The following is a 14,945-nucleotide window of genomic DNA, read 5'->3' on the forward strand; positions in this document are numbered from 1 at the left end:
CCGTGAAGCATGGGGGTGGCAGCATCATGTTGTGGGGGTGCCTTGCTGCAGAAGGGCACTTCACATAACAGATGGCATCATGAGAAGGAAAATTATGTGGATATCTTGAAGCAAAATCTCAAGACATCAGTCAGGAAGTTAAACTTGGTCACAAATGGGTCTTCCAAATGGACAATGACCCCAAACATACTTCCAAAGTTGTGGAAAATGGCTTAAGGACAACAAGGTCAAGGTTTTGGAGTTGCCATCACAAAGCCCTGACCTCATCCTATAAAAAATTTGTGGGCAGAACTGAAAAAGTGTGTGCGAGCAAGGAGGCCTACAACTTGACCTAAGACAGGGAAATTTTACTAGGATTAAATGTCACGTATTGTGAAACTGAATTTAAATGTATTTGGCTAAGGTGTATGTAAACTTCCGACTTCAACTGTATAGTCGGAGAGCCTGTTTCTGTCCTGCCCTTGACTTTGTGATGTCCATAGCCTATTCGTCGCAAAACCCCCTGATCTTCTCAAAAATATAGTTTGTCTAGCTGTATCCAGTCCAGGTGCTGCTTTTACAGGTAGACCATCTATGGGAGGAAGGATGTCAGTGTTGCACAGCAGTTGAAACCTGGTACCATCAATCTGAACGCTCCTTGGCGACAAAGCCAGGCTTCAGAGCATCGAAGCTGTAAAACAGGGAATAACAACAAAAAATCTGAAGACATAACAACACTCATTCACCTCCCAAGTTTAGATAAGAATAACCTCATACAATAATTCTTTACCTGAAGTTCTGGTACTGCTTGATCTGTGGCAGCGGCCTGAAGTACCAGCCACATTGTTGCCAGCCATAGCTTTCCACCAGCACCGTACCATCGTCCAGTCCAACCAGCTGTGGGATGTTGTCGTCCAGTCCATCGTCCAGTCCAACACCAGCAATCTCAGACAAAGTTTTCAGTCTCGTCTTTCTGAAGCTCTGCTTGAAGAGGCCGAAGCACCAACTTGGTGTTGCTTGTGATCAGGTCCAGATTGTGGTGGAGCTTGTGCATGGTCTACCAGGCATAATACCAGAGCACAAACTTGTTCTTGTCTTCGCCACTGCAATTATCACAATTCTGGTCCACACATGTTTTCCCAACTCCATAGTTGGTGAAGAAATGGTGCAAATAATTGATGACTGCACTGCAGCCTTTGCTTGCTTGGGCCAGCTCTCTTTTTGATGACTGTATGACTGGTGGATTAGAGTCAGCCGTGTTCTACTGATTTATGCTGAAAGACAAATTCCAGATACAAATATTTTAGCATTATTATACAATAGATGCTAAATGGCATTCTGAGATAACATCACTACTACTGAAGCTAACATCAGCTGGCTAGCTAACAGCAAGCTTTAACTAGCAATACAAACCGATTGTCATAGATGGCTAAAGTTAACCAATAGGGTTCTATGTTAGCTAGTTAGCTAGCTAACACTAGACTATAACTACCAATGCGAAATGGCATTCTGAGAAAACATCACTCACGTTACACACACTTCATGCCACACACATATGCACATTTAGGGATGACATGCCAGTAACAAACACTGACACTACACATTCATGTATATAGGACCAAATTATGAAAGACAATAATTGTACTTTAGAATTCTGTAAAGTCAGTGTGGAAGAGGTGAAAAAATGTCACGACTTCTACCGAAGGTAACTCCTCTCCCTGTTCGGGCGGCCCTCGGCGCTCGGCGTTGCCGGTCTACTAGCCGCGACCGATCCCTTTTTCTTTTTCTGGTTGTTTTGTCTGTGTTCCTTTTCACACCTGGTTTTCAATTGCTCTGATTTCTGTGGATATATAGGGCACCTGTTACCTGCCGTAATTCGTGCAGGATTAGACTTGTGTGTATTGCACTCGATTGTATTCGATGTTTGTTGTTTTTTCGCTATTACGCACGTGTATGTAAAGTGTCGGAACTGTGTTTGTTCCTCTGTGCGTTTGCACGAGTTTCTGAGTATTCGAGAGCATAGTTTTGGGATTTTTGTCTGTGCCGTTTTGTATTGGTGGACTATATTATTAAACACGCTTCTCAGACATCCCTGCTCTCCTGCGCCTGACTCCTACACCTCTCACCAAGACGCATGTTATCACAGACAAGCCACCGGGGTCTGACAATCTGGATGGAAAATGACTGAGGATAATAGCAGACGATATTGCCACTCCTCTTCAATTTAAGCCTCCTAGCGAGCGTGTGCCCTCAGGCATGGAGGGAAGCTAAAGTAATTCCGCTACCAAAGAATAGTGAAGCCCTCTTTACTGGCTCAAATATCCGACCAATCAGCCTGTTACCAACCCTTAGTACACCTCTGGAAAAAATGGTGTTTGACAAAATACAATGCTATTTCACAGTAAACAAATTGACAACAGAATTTAAGCATGCTTTATAGGGAAGGACACTCAACAAGCACAGCACTTACACAAATGACTGATGATTGGCTGAGATAAATTGATGATAAAATTATTGTGGGGGCTGTCTTGTTAGACTTCAGTGCAGCTTTTGATACTGTATTAACGGTCATAGCCTGATACTGGAAAAACATATGTGTTATGGCTTTTCACTTCCTGCTATTATGTGGATAAAAAGTTACTTGTCTAACAGAACACAGAGGGTGTTCATTAATGGAAGCCTCTCAAATATAATCCAGTTAGAATCAGGAATTCCCCAGGGTAGCTTTTTAGGCCCCTTGCTTTTCTACATTTTTACTAATGACATGCCACTGATTTTGAGTAAAGACAGAGTGCCTATGTATGCCGATGACTTAACACTGGTCTAAGACACTGTATCTCAGTGCTAGAGGCGTCACTACAGACAACCTGGTTCAAATACTGACTGTATCACAACCGGACATGATTGGGAGTCCCATAGGGTGGTGCACAATTGGCCCAGCGTCGTCCGAGTTCGTCATTCGTCTAAACCCTAAACCTCAACTACATCTTGTAATAAATCATGTGGAAATTGAGCAAGTTGAGATGACTAAAATGCTTGGAGTAACCCTAGATCGTAAACTGTCATGGTCAAAACATATTGATGCAGTAGTAGCTAAGATGAGGAGAAGTCTGTCTATAAAAAAGCGATGCTCTGCCTTCTGAACAACACTATCAACAAGGCAGGTTCTACAGGCCCTAGCTTTGTCGCACCTTGACTGTTCAGTAATGTGGTGAGGTACCACAAAAAAGCTCTTAGGAAAATTGCAATTGGCTCAGAACAGGGCAGCACGGCTGGCCCTTGGATATACACAGAGAGCTAATATTAATAATATGTATATCAATCTCTCCTGGCTGAAAGTGGAGAGATTGACTTCATTGCAACTTTTATTTATGAGAGGTATTGACATGTTGAATGCACCGAGCTGTCTGTCTAAACTACTGGCCCACAGCTCGGACACCCATGCATACCCCACAAGACATGCCACAAGAGGTCTCTTCACAGACTACGGGAGGCAGACAGTACTACATATAGCCATGACTACATGGAGCTCTATTCCACATCAAGTAACTGATGCAAGCAGTAAAATTAGATTTAAAAAACTGATTAAAAAAACACCTTATGGAACAGCAGAGACTGTGAAGCAACACAAACATTGGCACAGACACGTGCATACACACACACACACACACAAATGATAACATACGGACTATACATACACATGGATTTAGTACTGTAAATACGTGGTAGTGGTGGAGTAGGGGCCTGAGGGCACACAGTGTATTGTGACATCTGTGAATGTATTGGAATGTTTTTAAAATTGTATAAACTGCCTTAATTTTGCTGAACCCCAGGAAGAGTAGCTAATGGGGATCCATAATAAATACAAATACAAATGTTAGCTAGCAAGCCAGCCACCTACCCTCAGCTAATGTTAGCTAGCTAACAGCAAGCTTTAACTTTGGGTCTTTTGTTAAGACATGTCACGTTAACGTTAGCTATCGAGTTCAATTATAGAGTAATGTTACTAGCAATACAAACTGATTGTCAAGCTAAAGTTAACCAAATAACGCTAGGTTTAATGTTAGTTAGCATGCCAGCCATGGAACTCCAGCTGGCTAGCTAACAGCAACATTTAGCTTGCAATGAAAACAACTTTGACAAAATTAGAAATGTATAATATCTGAATCTGTAGCTAGATTCTTACCTGTATACATGGATGCAAGCTTCACGGCAGACTGCAACCCATTTTATAAGACATCCTGTGTTGTTTCCGTTTAGTTTGCACAGCTTGTTTGGCCCGTTGTGGTCCACTGATTTCAAAATGTGTTATTTTCAGAGTGAGAGAGAGTCAGCATGGCACGATCGTCGTCCAGAAAGTAGTCCATCACAACTTTTTCCCACTGACCTTTGTCGATAGCGCCTGATAAATTCAGGGCAGCAATGTTATTGAGAGCAGTAGCAACATATTTGCAGTTCTCCATCGTTATATCTTTCAAAAAAAATGCAGTAGAAAGGATTATCTATGCATTACGAGCAGCTCATTTTATAGACACAAGATGCAACACCGCAGACCAATCCAAACTAATCTCTCAGCATGTCCAGCCCACTCATTATCTCTGCCAATCATGGCTAGCGGGAAGGTTGCTGTCTTTCTCTGTGGCTAAACCAACTAGGCTCTTAATTTAACAATTGTATTCGTATTTACAGATGACATACAAGTTTGATATTAAAGCACAAGAAAGTTTATGTATCTCTGGAACATACTAACATCTCTGTTGACGAGTCTACGACAGCCACTGCTGTCCAAAAAAAACATTGCTGCAAGTCTGAAGTTCGCATAGACGGGAAAATTAATTCCCAAGTTTATCAGTACATTTTGCAGGAGAATGTAAGGCAATCTATCCGCCAATTGAAGCTCAACAGAAGTTGGGTGATGCAACAGGACAACGACCCAAAACACAGAAGTAAATCAAAAACAGAATGGCTTCAACAGAAGAAAATACACCTTCTTGAGTGGCCCAGTCCTGACCTCAACCCGATTGAGATGCTGTGGCATGACCTCAAGAGAGTGGTTCACACCAGACAACCCAAGAATATTGCTGAACTGAAACAGTTTTGTAAAGAGGAATGGTCCAGAATTCAATTTGGTTGATGATATTGTTGCAAAAAGGAAGGTCAACCAGTTATTAAGTCAACGGGTTCACATACTTTTCCCACACTGCACTGTGAATGTTTACGCAGTGTGTTCAATAAAGACATGAAAACGTATAATTGTTTGTGTGTTATTAGTGTAAGCAGACTGTGTTTGTCTATTGTTGTGACCAAGATGAAGATCAGATAAAATTTTAGGACAAATTTATGCAGAAATCCAGGTAATTCCAAAGGGTTCACATACTTTTTCTTGCCACTGTATGCATGAACACTCTGAACAAGAGCCAAGAGTGGACAAGTATTGGCCATACAGTGGTGTGTGTGTGTGTGTGTGTGTGTGTGTGTGTGTGTGTGTGTGTGTGTGTGTGTGTGTGTGTGTGTGTGTGTGTGTGTGTGTGTGTGTGTGTGTGTGTGTGTGTGTGTGTGCGCGTGTGTGTGTGTGTGTGCGAGCGCATGAGTCTATCAGTGTGTTTTATTTGATCCCTTGGCCAGTCATTTAACGATTCATTAACTCTGAGCCTAGTCCCTCTCTAGTACGTGTAACCACTGTAGATGTGACAGCCAAGCATTACAAAACAAATAAAATTTGTGGTTTCACATGATAAAATCATTCATATAATCGTATACTCACGTTTCACGTGAAAAGAATTCACATGTGAAAATCACATTTGCTGTTTCACATGTGAAAAAAAAACACATTTACAGGTTCACATGTAAGAAAACTCCACATGTGAAAATCCCACTTTCACAAGAAAATTCCACATTTTCTTGAATGCTTGTAAACAAAGTAAATGTAAACAAACACTGTATAGCCTAAAAACATGGTTAAATTGATCATTTTCATATAATGGATGGTCAGTCCTTCCATACATAGCATAGTCTCAGCTTTTTACAGAAACTATTCAATTAAGGATTGCACCTTTAAACACCTTTAATAGAGGTACAGTGTTATTATTGTATATGGTGAAATCCTCTAGTGAGTGAGTTACGTTTGTGCCATTAATATTAAGCAAAACTTCCGAAGTCGAGAACAACATTTTTAGTATTGCAAACACAAAGAATGATCTTGAAAGCAAAACATAAACCCAAAAGTACTGGTAACAAAATAAAATATTGCAAGGAAATACTATTAACTGTAAATGGACAACGTGATTAAATAAAACACCTTCCTCTTTCCTGTAATTTGACTGACATATTGTTGGTTTTTACCCTGGCCTTTCGCTGCTTTTTTTCTAGTTGGAATTTTTGGTACATTCATTCCAGCAACATAGCACCCTGCATCACAGTGCTGGTTTACTTCTGAAGCTAAGCATGGTCGTTCCTGGTTGGTCCCTGGATGGTTACCAAACTAAGCTGAAGTGGTGAAAATAATAGTATGAAAAATGTAATTTGTTCACACGTCTGACAACCACACAATGTTTTTCATTTTTTGTTGTTGAAAGGGAACACACTAGGCAGAGAGAGAGAGAGAGGGGGGGGGGGCAGAAAGAGAGAGACAGGGGGCAGAAAGAGAGACAGAGGGAGTGTGAGGGAGCGAGGGAGAAAGGGAGTGTGAGGGAGCGAGAGAGACAGGGAGTGTGAGGGAGCGAGAGAGACAGTGGGGGTGTGAGGGAGCGAGAGAAAGTGTTAGAGAGAGAGAGAGAGAGTATGAGGGAGAGAAAGAGAGAGTGTGTGAAGGAGGGAGAGAGAGAGAGTGTGAGGGAAGGAGAGAGAGAGAGTGTGTAAGGGAGTTAGAGAGAGAGTGTGAGGGAGGGAGAGAGAGATGGAATAAGATAGAGAATGGGGAGCACCAGAGTACCAGCTTCAGCCAGGTTAATATGAGGCATCACTGAACAAATTAACCACTAGAGCACGATGACCAGCTGGCTATCAAGCATACACACACACACAAAAACTTACAGCATCTCTTGCTAAACATTTATCTTCTATCCAATAATTCCAAACGGGCTGGCTGGTGAAATTCCCTGGGTAAAGCAAAAAGTCTACCGGTACATTATCATTATTGCAATCTGGCAGAAAATCCAACCAAGCTGCATGATTGGAAGAACAACCTGAATGTGCAAGAGATATTTAGCCATGCTCAGACGAAAATAACAGTTAAATAAAATACGTTGTCAGTAAGAGAGAAAAAAACAAAGGAAGGAAGGGAAGCATCTCCAGGGGTGTGGAAGCAGACAGACACTCACCTTCTAGAACCATCTATAGGTGTGGAGGGTGGTGAGGTGGCTTCTCAGAGCAGAGGTCAGGGGGCCGGAGTTGGGGTTGGACCCTATGGTTCCGTGGATCCCAGTGGCCTTGTGGCTCGTGTCAGTGTAGGTCACTGGCTCCTTAGACAGAAAAGGGCATACATGGCTGTGTTAGAACACACCAGCTCCAAACTACAACACAGAAAAGAAGTGGAGATATTATAGATAAGGCTAGGGAGAGGCAGATGAGGATCTAATGTAAGAGGAGTGGATGGAGAAACAGAGAAAAATGGACGAAAAAAAACATTGCCCTCCTTCACACACACATACTACAAAAGGCTGAAACAAGCTTATCCCATTGGCAGAGTGAGAGAAGAGAGAGAGAGAGAACAGCTCCAGTTTGTCTCTTAGTAGTCCTATCTGTAATAATCCTGGCAGAGCAGCAGCAGCAGAGAGGCTGTGGAAAATCAGCCTTGTGTTCTTGTTAAATCTCTGGCTTTATGATGTGACTTCTGTGGCTATGTGACAGATGAAACAGAGTGAATCTGAACAAGAGTTCTCACACACAAACACAGGCGCACAAACACACACAACCGCACACACACACACACACACACACACAAACGTGCACACACAAATGCAGACCACACACACACTCTCGCCCAATTTGTCAAGGCAATGTGAGATGTCTGGGACTCAACTGAGAGAGCCATAACCTAGATTTTCACAGAGCGGATACCAAAATCATGTTTTTGTTCTGAATCTAGTCTGGCCTTGAAAAAGTTTCCATCATTTAGATGAGTTTAGACAGACAGCAGAGCAGAGTATTACTTAATGGCAGCACAATGTGACTCTATGACAATATCTGAATAACACCTGAAGAAAATAAATAACAAAAATATGGCATCTCCTCTTGCATCCAAAAAGAGGTGATGTCATAAACTGTTGCCTGATATAAACTATGTACTACATGCTGTATGTCTATAGGTTGGGAGGAACTAAGGAAGTGGGTAGGACAGAGTAGTGTTTTCATGATTAGGGCTGTTGCAGTGACCGTATTACCGCCACACCGGCGGTCACGAGTCATGAAGGCAGTCAAAATCTACGTGACTGTTTAGTCACGGTAATTAGGCTTCTCCAAGCTCTGATGCCGTTGATGGTCATTAGTAGCCTACCAAACGTGTTAACTGCTAACACTATTGTCCCTCTAATCACTATGACATCAATGCAAATGTGATCAAACATTTGAGAGCCCATGAGCTCAGATCCGGCAATGCGGAAGCATACAGCTCATCCAGGGCCAACCTGTAAAAGGGCATCAAGATGGCTAAACATGACCACAAACTGCGGATTGAGGAGCACTTCAACAATAACTCCGACCCTCGACGCATGTGGCAAGCCAAGCCATCACAGACTACCGGCCACAAAAACCTTAAGTCCTGCCTCCCTCCAACACTGGGTCCCCACCAGTTTGCCTACCGACTGAACAGGTCTACAGAGGACGCCATCTCCACAGCTTTACACTCTGCCCTGACCCACCTGGACAAAACCAACACCTATGTGAGAATGCTGTTCATAGACTTAAGCTCAGCATTCAATACGGGCATTCCTTCTAGGCTGGTCACAAAACTCCATGACTTAGGGGTCTGCCCCTCTCTCTGTAACTGGACTTTGGACTTCCTAACCAACAGACCCCAGTCTGTCAGGTTAGACAACTTCACCTCCTCAACCCTGAACACCAGTGTGCCACAGGACTGCGTGCTGAGCCCCCTCCTGTACTCCCTCTTCACCTATTCCTGTACACGGTTCCAACACCATCGTCAAGTTCGCAGACGACACCATGGTGGTAGGCCTGATCAGTGACAATGATGGGTCAGCCTACAGGGAGGAGGTCAAGCATCTGGCTGGATGGTGCGCTGACAACATCCTGGTTATTTTGGGGATGGTTCGGTATGATTCCTTTGGTTTTCCATAAAAAGCTGGGAAAAAAGCTTCCCTGTGGTAGGCTAAGTGGATAACATGATACGCCTCCGCCTGTAGTATTTGATGGGCGGGGTAAATTTTTACAGTTGAAGCTGCTTTACTCAACTCTGCCTCACAACTAAAGAGTTAAGTTAGCTTCTTAGCTAGTTCTAAAAAGCTTTAGTGTTATTGGCCGTAGCCTATTTAGCAAGCTCGAATCTGCATGCCACGATTTATATCAGAAATTGACTTCGCCAAACAAACCCAAGAGAGGAAAAAGAGCAATGAGCAGCATCAAACTACCAAGCCCAGCAGTGATGATGTTGAGCTCCAGCTAGCTCCGCGTGCAGAGCCTACCCACCCAGGATAATGGCTCCACAGCCCCGCTGACTGTTCCTGACAATCTTGGAACAGAGTAGCCAGCCCAGGTTAGCCTAAAATCCTACTGTAGCTGCAGATTTTCTGCCCAAACACTTTAATTTAAAAGCAACTTGTTCATAGGAAGATAGTGGCTGGAATACTCGGTTACTGTTTCCCATGTCGAAAGTTCTGCTAATGCTAATCCAGCTTCACCCAAATTGGGTATTCTAACTGGAAGCATGATATTGATAGTACCAAACGATTCGCTAAGTACGCAAAGAGCATTTGAAAGGCACTGCATCGTGGAAAGAAACACAAGTTTGAAGTGCTATGGGAACATTGGTGTCAACATTTGTTAATGACGGGCAGCTGGCGAGAAATGTCATATACCTTTTCTGTCTATGATGGTATATACTCTCCGAAAAGACAATGAACTTGCCAATGTGTTTAGTACCCACAATGCCACATACACGTCACACAATATTCAAAATTAACACATAGGACTGACTCATGGGTGGGGCATCCACAGTTACATGTGTGAACTAATTTTCCACTTTGACAAACGTGTTCAGTGTTATGGTAGGCAGGCATTGCTTAATTGATTGAGTGGGTCGAATTTGATCCAGTGTATTGTGCCATATCTCAACGTGTTGCTGTACTCATGAGTGGCATTGTTTTCCATGTTTGAAGCGGGCCTATTTGTTTGGCAAGACAGCTGCATCTCATTGTAGTAGGCGATAGGCTATAGTTTGGTTATTTGGATCTACAATCACATTTTGTTTACTGCGTGCACCTGTGTAATGATCATGCTGTTTAATCAGCTTCTTGATATGCCACACATGTCAGGTAAATGGATTATCTTGGCAAAGGAGAAACGCTCATTAACAGGGATGTAAACAAATTTGTGCACAACATTTTAGAGAAATGCGCTTCCCTATCTTCTCGCAACCATGTATAACTCCCTGTCAAAAGACACAATTCTTTGTTGAATAGTTGATTTAAAAAAGCCATAAACTGTAAATGACTACTGTGGCTAGCTATGCTCTCTCTGACCATGCTTAAGGTTAGCCTAGCTGTAGTTAAACTGTAGCACAAATGCTAATTTCTGATAAGGCCTTCAACATTTGTCTTGTTTTACCAGTCAGTTGATGGAGTAGAGAACTTGAAAAGAAAACTTTAAATTAGTTGAATTGCCTATTCTTGGATAAATGAAATCTTATTGAATTTAATTCAATTAGAAGACCTTGGCCTCCTCTCCCTGTCCTGCTCTTCCAGTGCATAATTTACTGTAGGCATAATGTGACAGGGTACTGCTTGACTCTGGCCGACAGAAAACAAACAGTAAAACATCAGATATTGGGACAGTTCTGGTTTGTGTGTGTACATACAAGAAGACAACAGTTGTCTCCTCTTATTGGGAGTAAGAAGAACAGACAGGAGAGTGGTTGAACTAGAGGTTTACTATAGCAGAGACTGAGCTAAATAGCCAGTGAATCCTGTGATCGAGAGGCCTAGATTCTGGGATAGGGAAATAGTCACTGATTTGGCTGTGATTTAGCCACATCCATACACAGAGCTGCTCAGACTGGAGCACTGACTCAGACATAGGGCAAAACATTTTGGAACCATACGCGCAAACATTAGAAAAGGTTTCAGTTGAAACAGTTTTTGCATCTCAAAATGGGCATCAACCAATTAAAATCGTTGATTTACTTGCACGTGATAGAAGGCTACATTCTATCGGGTTCCATCAGATAACATGGAACACGTTAGCCCTATGCTAACTTCACCAGCTGACTGTGATTATATCCAGTAACAAGTTCTGCATCAGCCAATTACAAATGTTGACATAGATGGACTTAATCAAAAACTTTTCAATGAGATTGCCAAAATCCTGAAGTATCCCTTTAAGGACAATGAGAGCCTTTATCTCTAATGTCCTTCATACTGGACACAGACATAGAAATGGTATCCATGAGTTAATCTGACTGGGGAAATAGATAAAATGTTTGTATTGTATGTTGTAAGGAGGTGCCCCCTTCCACTGTGCTAATGGACTTCTCCTGGGCCCGAGTGAGTAAAGCCAACCATGCTGGCACGTGTCCCATGTGAATTAGCTGTGAATCAGGATCTCTGAATGGCTATGTTCAACTGTGTATTTACTGTTGGCTTCCATGACTGTATCTTTCTCTCCCTCCATCTGTAATATAGGAGCTGGGTAGGATACAGGCGCTGAAGTCAGGCTCATTCATGACCTGGAGTTGATCTATGCTAACATGCCAAACATCTCAGAAAGGACAAAAGGTGATTACTAACAAGACGGTACATCATAAGTGTTTAGTAATATTACACGTTCAATACATGTCACTCATCAACTCATCCTCAATTTTCTACAGATGGAGGACAGAAGAGCCCTCTGACTGAAAGACAGGTTGATACTGATGTCTGAATTGGGACAGACCTTGCACTCAGCATTAAAATGATAAAAGACATCGATTGCTTGTTATTGTCTTTTGTTATTATTAAATCGAATGGTACTATCAATAGGGTGGGGGGCCCTATGTATTCTTCGAACATGCCAGGGAACTCTGTTCTTATATGGGACACACTACAGGAAGGTATAATATTAGCACATTGTTATATTAGCAGAACACTGCTTCTACAGTATGTGAAGGATGGTTTATTCTACATGGACATTTGAAAGTTATCAAAACATTGTTTAGAATATCTACATAAGTTCAGCAATTGCACTCTTCCCATATTACTCTGTAGGCTACTGAGCGATTCAACGATTGGTCAGTAGCTACAGAGTGGTATGAGAAGAGTGGCATCCTCTGGTATTTCACATCTGCCTGTGGTTATTGAACTCTGTCATATCCATGATGGAGTGTCATGCACTCCAACCCTCCTGTCACCTGGCTGCACCTGTAATACATACTACATAGATGGAATCACCCACTGGAGACTGGAAGACAGAACCTCACCCAGAGAGATGTGCATTTCAGTGGGTGGTTAGAAAACCAAATCCTTAGATTTGGCCAAATAGACAAATATAATGCCCTTCTAGTTCATGTTAGACAGCTGAAGTTGTACTCTACACACATTTTTATTTGCTAGGTAAGTGTAAGCATTCGGTCTTTATAAGCACATCAATATGATATTTAAAGCATGAAATGTTTTGTCTTTGTCACATGGAAACATACATTTTTTGTTGATCAATGTATATATACCAGTGCTGGCAACTCTCACGCACTGGCCATGAAACACACACATTTGACCCTCTTCACACGCCACACTTCTTATATCTCAAACATTGGAAATGTATGCTGGTATGCTTTTATTTTTCTAATTAGTCCAATGTTGAAATCGGAGGATATGAGCCTGTAATTTAACATCACAAGTGGAACCTCTGAACTGCGGCACATTGAAGTATATGATTGGTCTAGTTATGTAAGGTTATCAAGGGAATTGGATGCACTTTTTAAAGAAACACCACTCAAGATTAGATTTGAGCTGAATAGAGAGAGAACGTTCTCTGCTGAGTTTATAAAACTGTAAAAAGAGCAGCACTGTTTACAACAAAAGTAGGTTGCATGCACCAAAGTCAATTTAATCCACATTACATTAGTCCCCTTGTTTGGTGATTGGAATTTAGGTTGTGATAACGAAAAGGCAGCAGACAGACCTACAATATGTTTTAGCAGGAAAGTTTGGTAGGGTGACCTAATTTGTAACTACGAAAAACATTTTGTCTAACAGACAGTGAACCCAAAAGTGTAAGTTTGATTCTAGAGGGGGGGACAATAGAGAAATAATTTGGTTAGGGTGTGGTTGCAGATTAATGCAATTTTGTTTTCAGAAGATTTGATCTACTTACTTTACTTAGATCAGTGGAACAATTCTCATTCTTAACAATGGACAATAATATTGAGTAATTATATGCTTATTCAAAAAGAACACTACTTGTTATTCCCCACACGTATTTTATTATTCCACTTCTTCCCAATTTTGCCACAAAGCAAAAACAGGTTTTTAGAAATGTTTGCAAATGTATATAAAAAAAACAACTGAAATATCACATTTACATAAGTATTCAGACCCTTTACTCAGTACTTCATTGAAGCAGCCTCAAGTTTTCTTGGGTATGACACTACAAGCTTGGCACATCTGTATTTTGGGAGTTTCTCACATTCTTTGCAGATCCTATCAAGCTCTGTCAGGTTGGATGGCGAGCGTCGTTGCACAGTTATTTTCAGGTCTCTCCAAGTCCAGGCTCTGGCTGGGCCACTCAAGGACATTCAGAGAGTTGTCCTGAAGCCACTCCTGCATTGTCTTGGCTGTGTGCTTAGGGTCATTGTCCTGTTGGAAGGTTACACTTTGCCCTAGTCTGAGGTCCTGAGCGCTCTAGAGGATTTCTAGAGGATTTCTTTCCCTCGATCCTGGCTAGTCTCCCAGTTCCTACCACTGAAAAACTTCCCCACAGCATGATGCTGCCACCACCATGCTTCACCGTAGGGATGGTGCCAGGTTTCCTCCAGACGTGACGCTAGGAATTCTGGCCAAAGAGTTCAATCTTGGTTTCATCAGACCAGAGAATCTTGTTTCTCATGGTCTGAGACTCCTTTAGGTGCCTTTTGGCAAACTCCAAGCGGGCTGTCATGTGCCTTCTACTGAGGAATGGCTTCTGTCTGGCCACTTTACCATAAAGGTGGTGGAGTGCTGCAGTGCTGGAGTGCTGCAGAGATGGTTGTCCCTTTGAAAGGTTCTCCGATCTCCACAGAGGAACCCTGGAGCTCTGTAAGAGTGACTATCGGGTTCTTGTTCACCTCCCTGACCAAGGCCCTTCTCCCCTGATTGCTCATTTTGGCAGGGCGACCAGCTCTAGGAAGAGTTTTGGTGGTTCCAAACTTCTTCCATTTAGGAATGATGGAGGCCACTGTGTTCTTGGGGACATAGCAGAGCAAGCAAACAAACAATATGAAGCTAACAAAAGTAGCAAGCATAGCCATAAAGCAGGCCTAGTTAGCGAAACAAAGGAAATGCACAAAAAAGGGCAAAAAGACACCAAAAAAAAGTATCCCATTGGATTTCATTACCAGGGTACTAACAAAATGAGCACAAGTAATAGTGAATGGAGTCTGCTAGCTAAATATGCTAACGAGCACAAACAAAACTAAACGAATTGCAAAGACAGGCAATCCAGCTCCTAAAGTTATGTAGGTCAGGAGCAACCGAATTATATATTTTTGGTGAGTTTGGACATTTACAGGCGAATGTGAACGAGAGACATTGTGCAAATGATAAAAGTTTTGACACATGCTTGTC

The 14,945-nt window shown here is 42.2% G+C and overlaps 1 protein-coding gene across 5 annotated transcripts in view; it reads right to left on the minus strand.

Moving 5' to 3' along the window:
* apba1a (amyloid beta (A4) precursor protein-binding, family A, member 1a) overlaps positions 1 to 14,945 on the minus strand; it is a 100,089-nt gene that overhangs the window by 54,722 nt on the left and 30,422 nt on the right. For 3 of the 5 annotated variants that reach the window (XM_031807288.1, XM_031807273.1, XM_031807277.1), the window contains one exon: positions 7,299 to 7,439. Coding sequence is in view for 2 of the 5 variants with exons in the window: in XM_031807271.1 (XP_031663131.1) it covers positions 770 to 823 (54 nt within the window). In the remaining 3 variants the exon portion in view is untranslated. Of the gene's footprint in view, positions 1 to 769; positions 1,254 to 4,165; positions 4,819 to 7,298; positions 7,440 to 14,945 lie in introns of those variants that run through there. The other 2 variants (XM_031807271.1, XM_020465894.2) reach the window with 1 other exon arrangement.

This window comes from Oncorhynchus kisutch, linkage group LG3 (assembly GCF_002021735.2).
Source record: "Oncorhynchus kisutch isolate 150728-3 linkage group LG3, Okis_V2, whole genome shotgun sequence".
Classification (NCBI taxonomy): domain Eukaryota; kingdom Metazoa; phylum Chordata; class Actinopteri; order Salmoniformes; family Salmonidae; genus Oncorhynchus; species Oncorhynchus kisutch.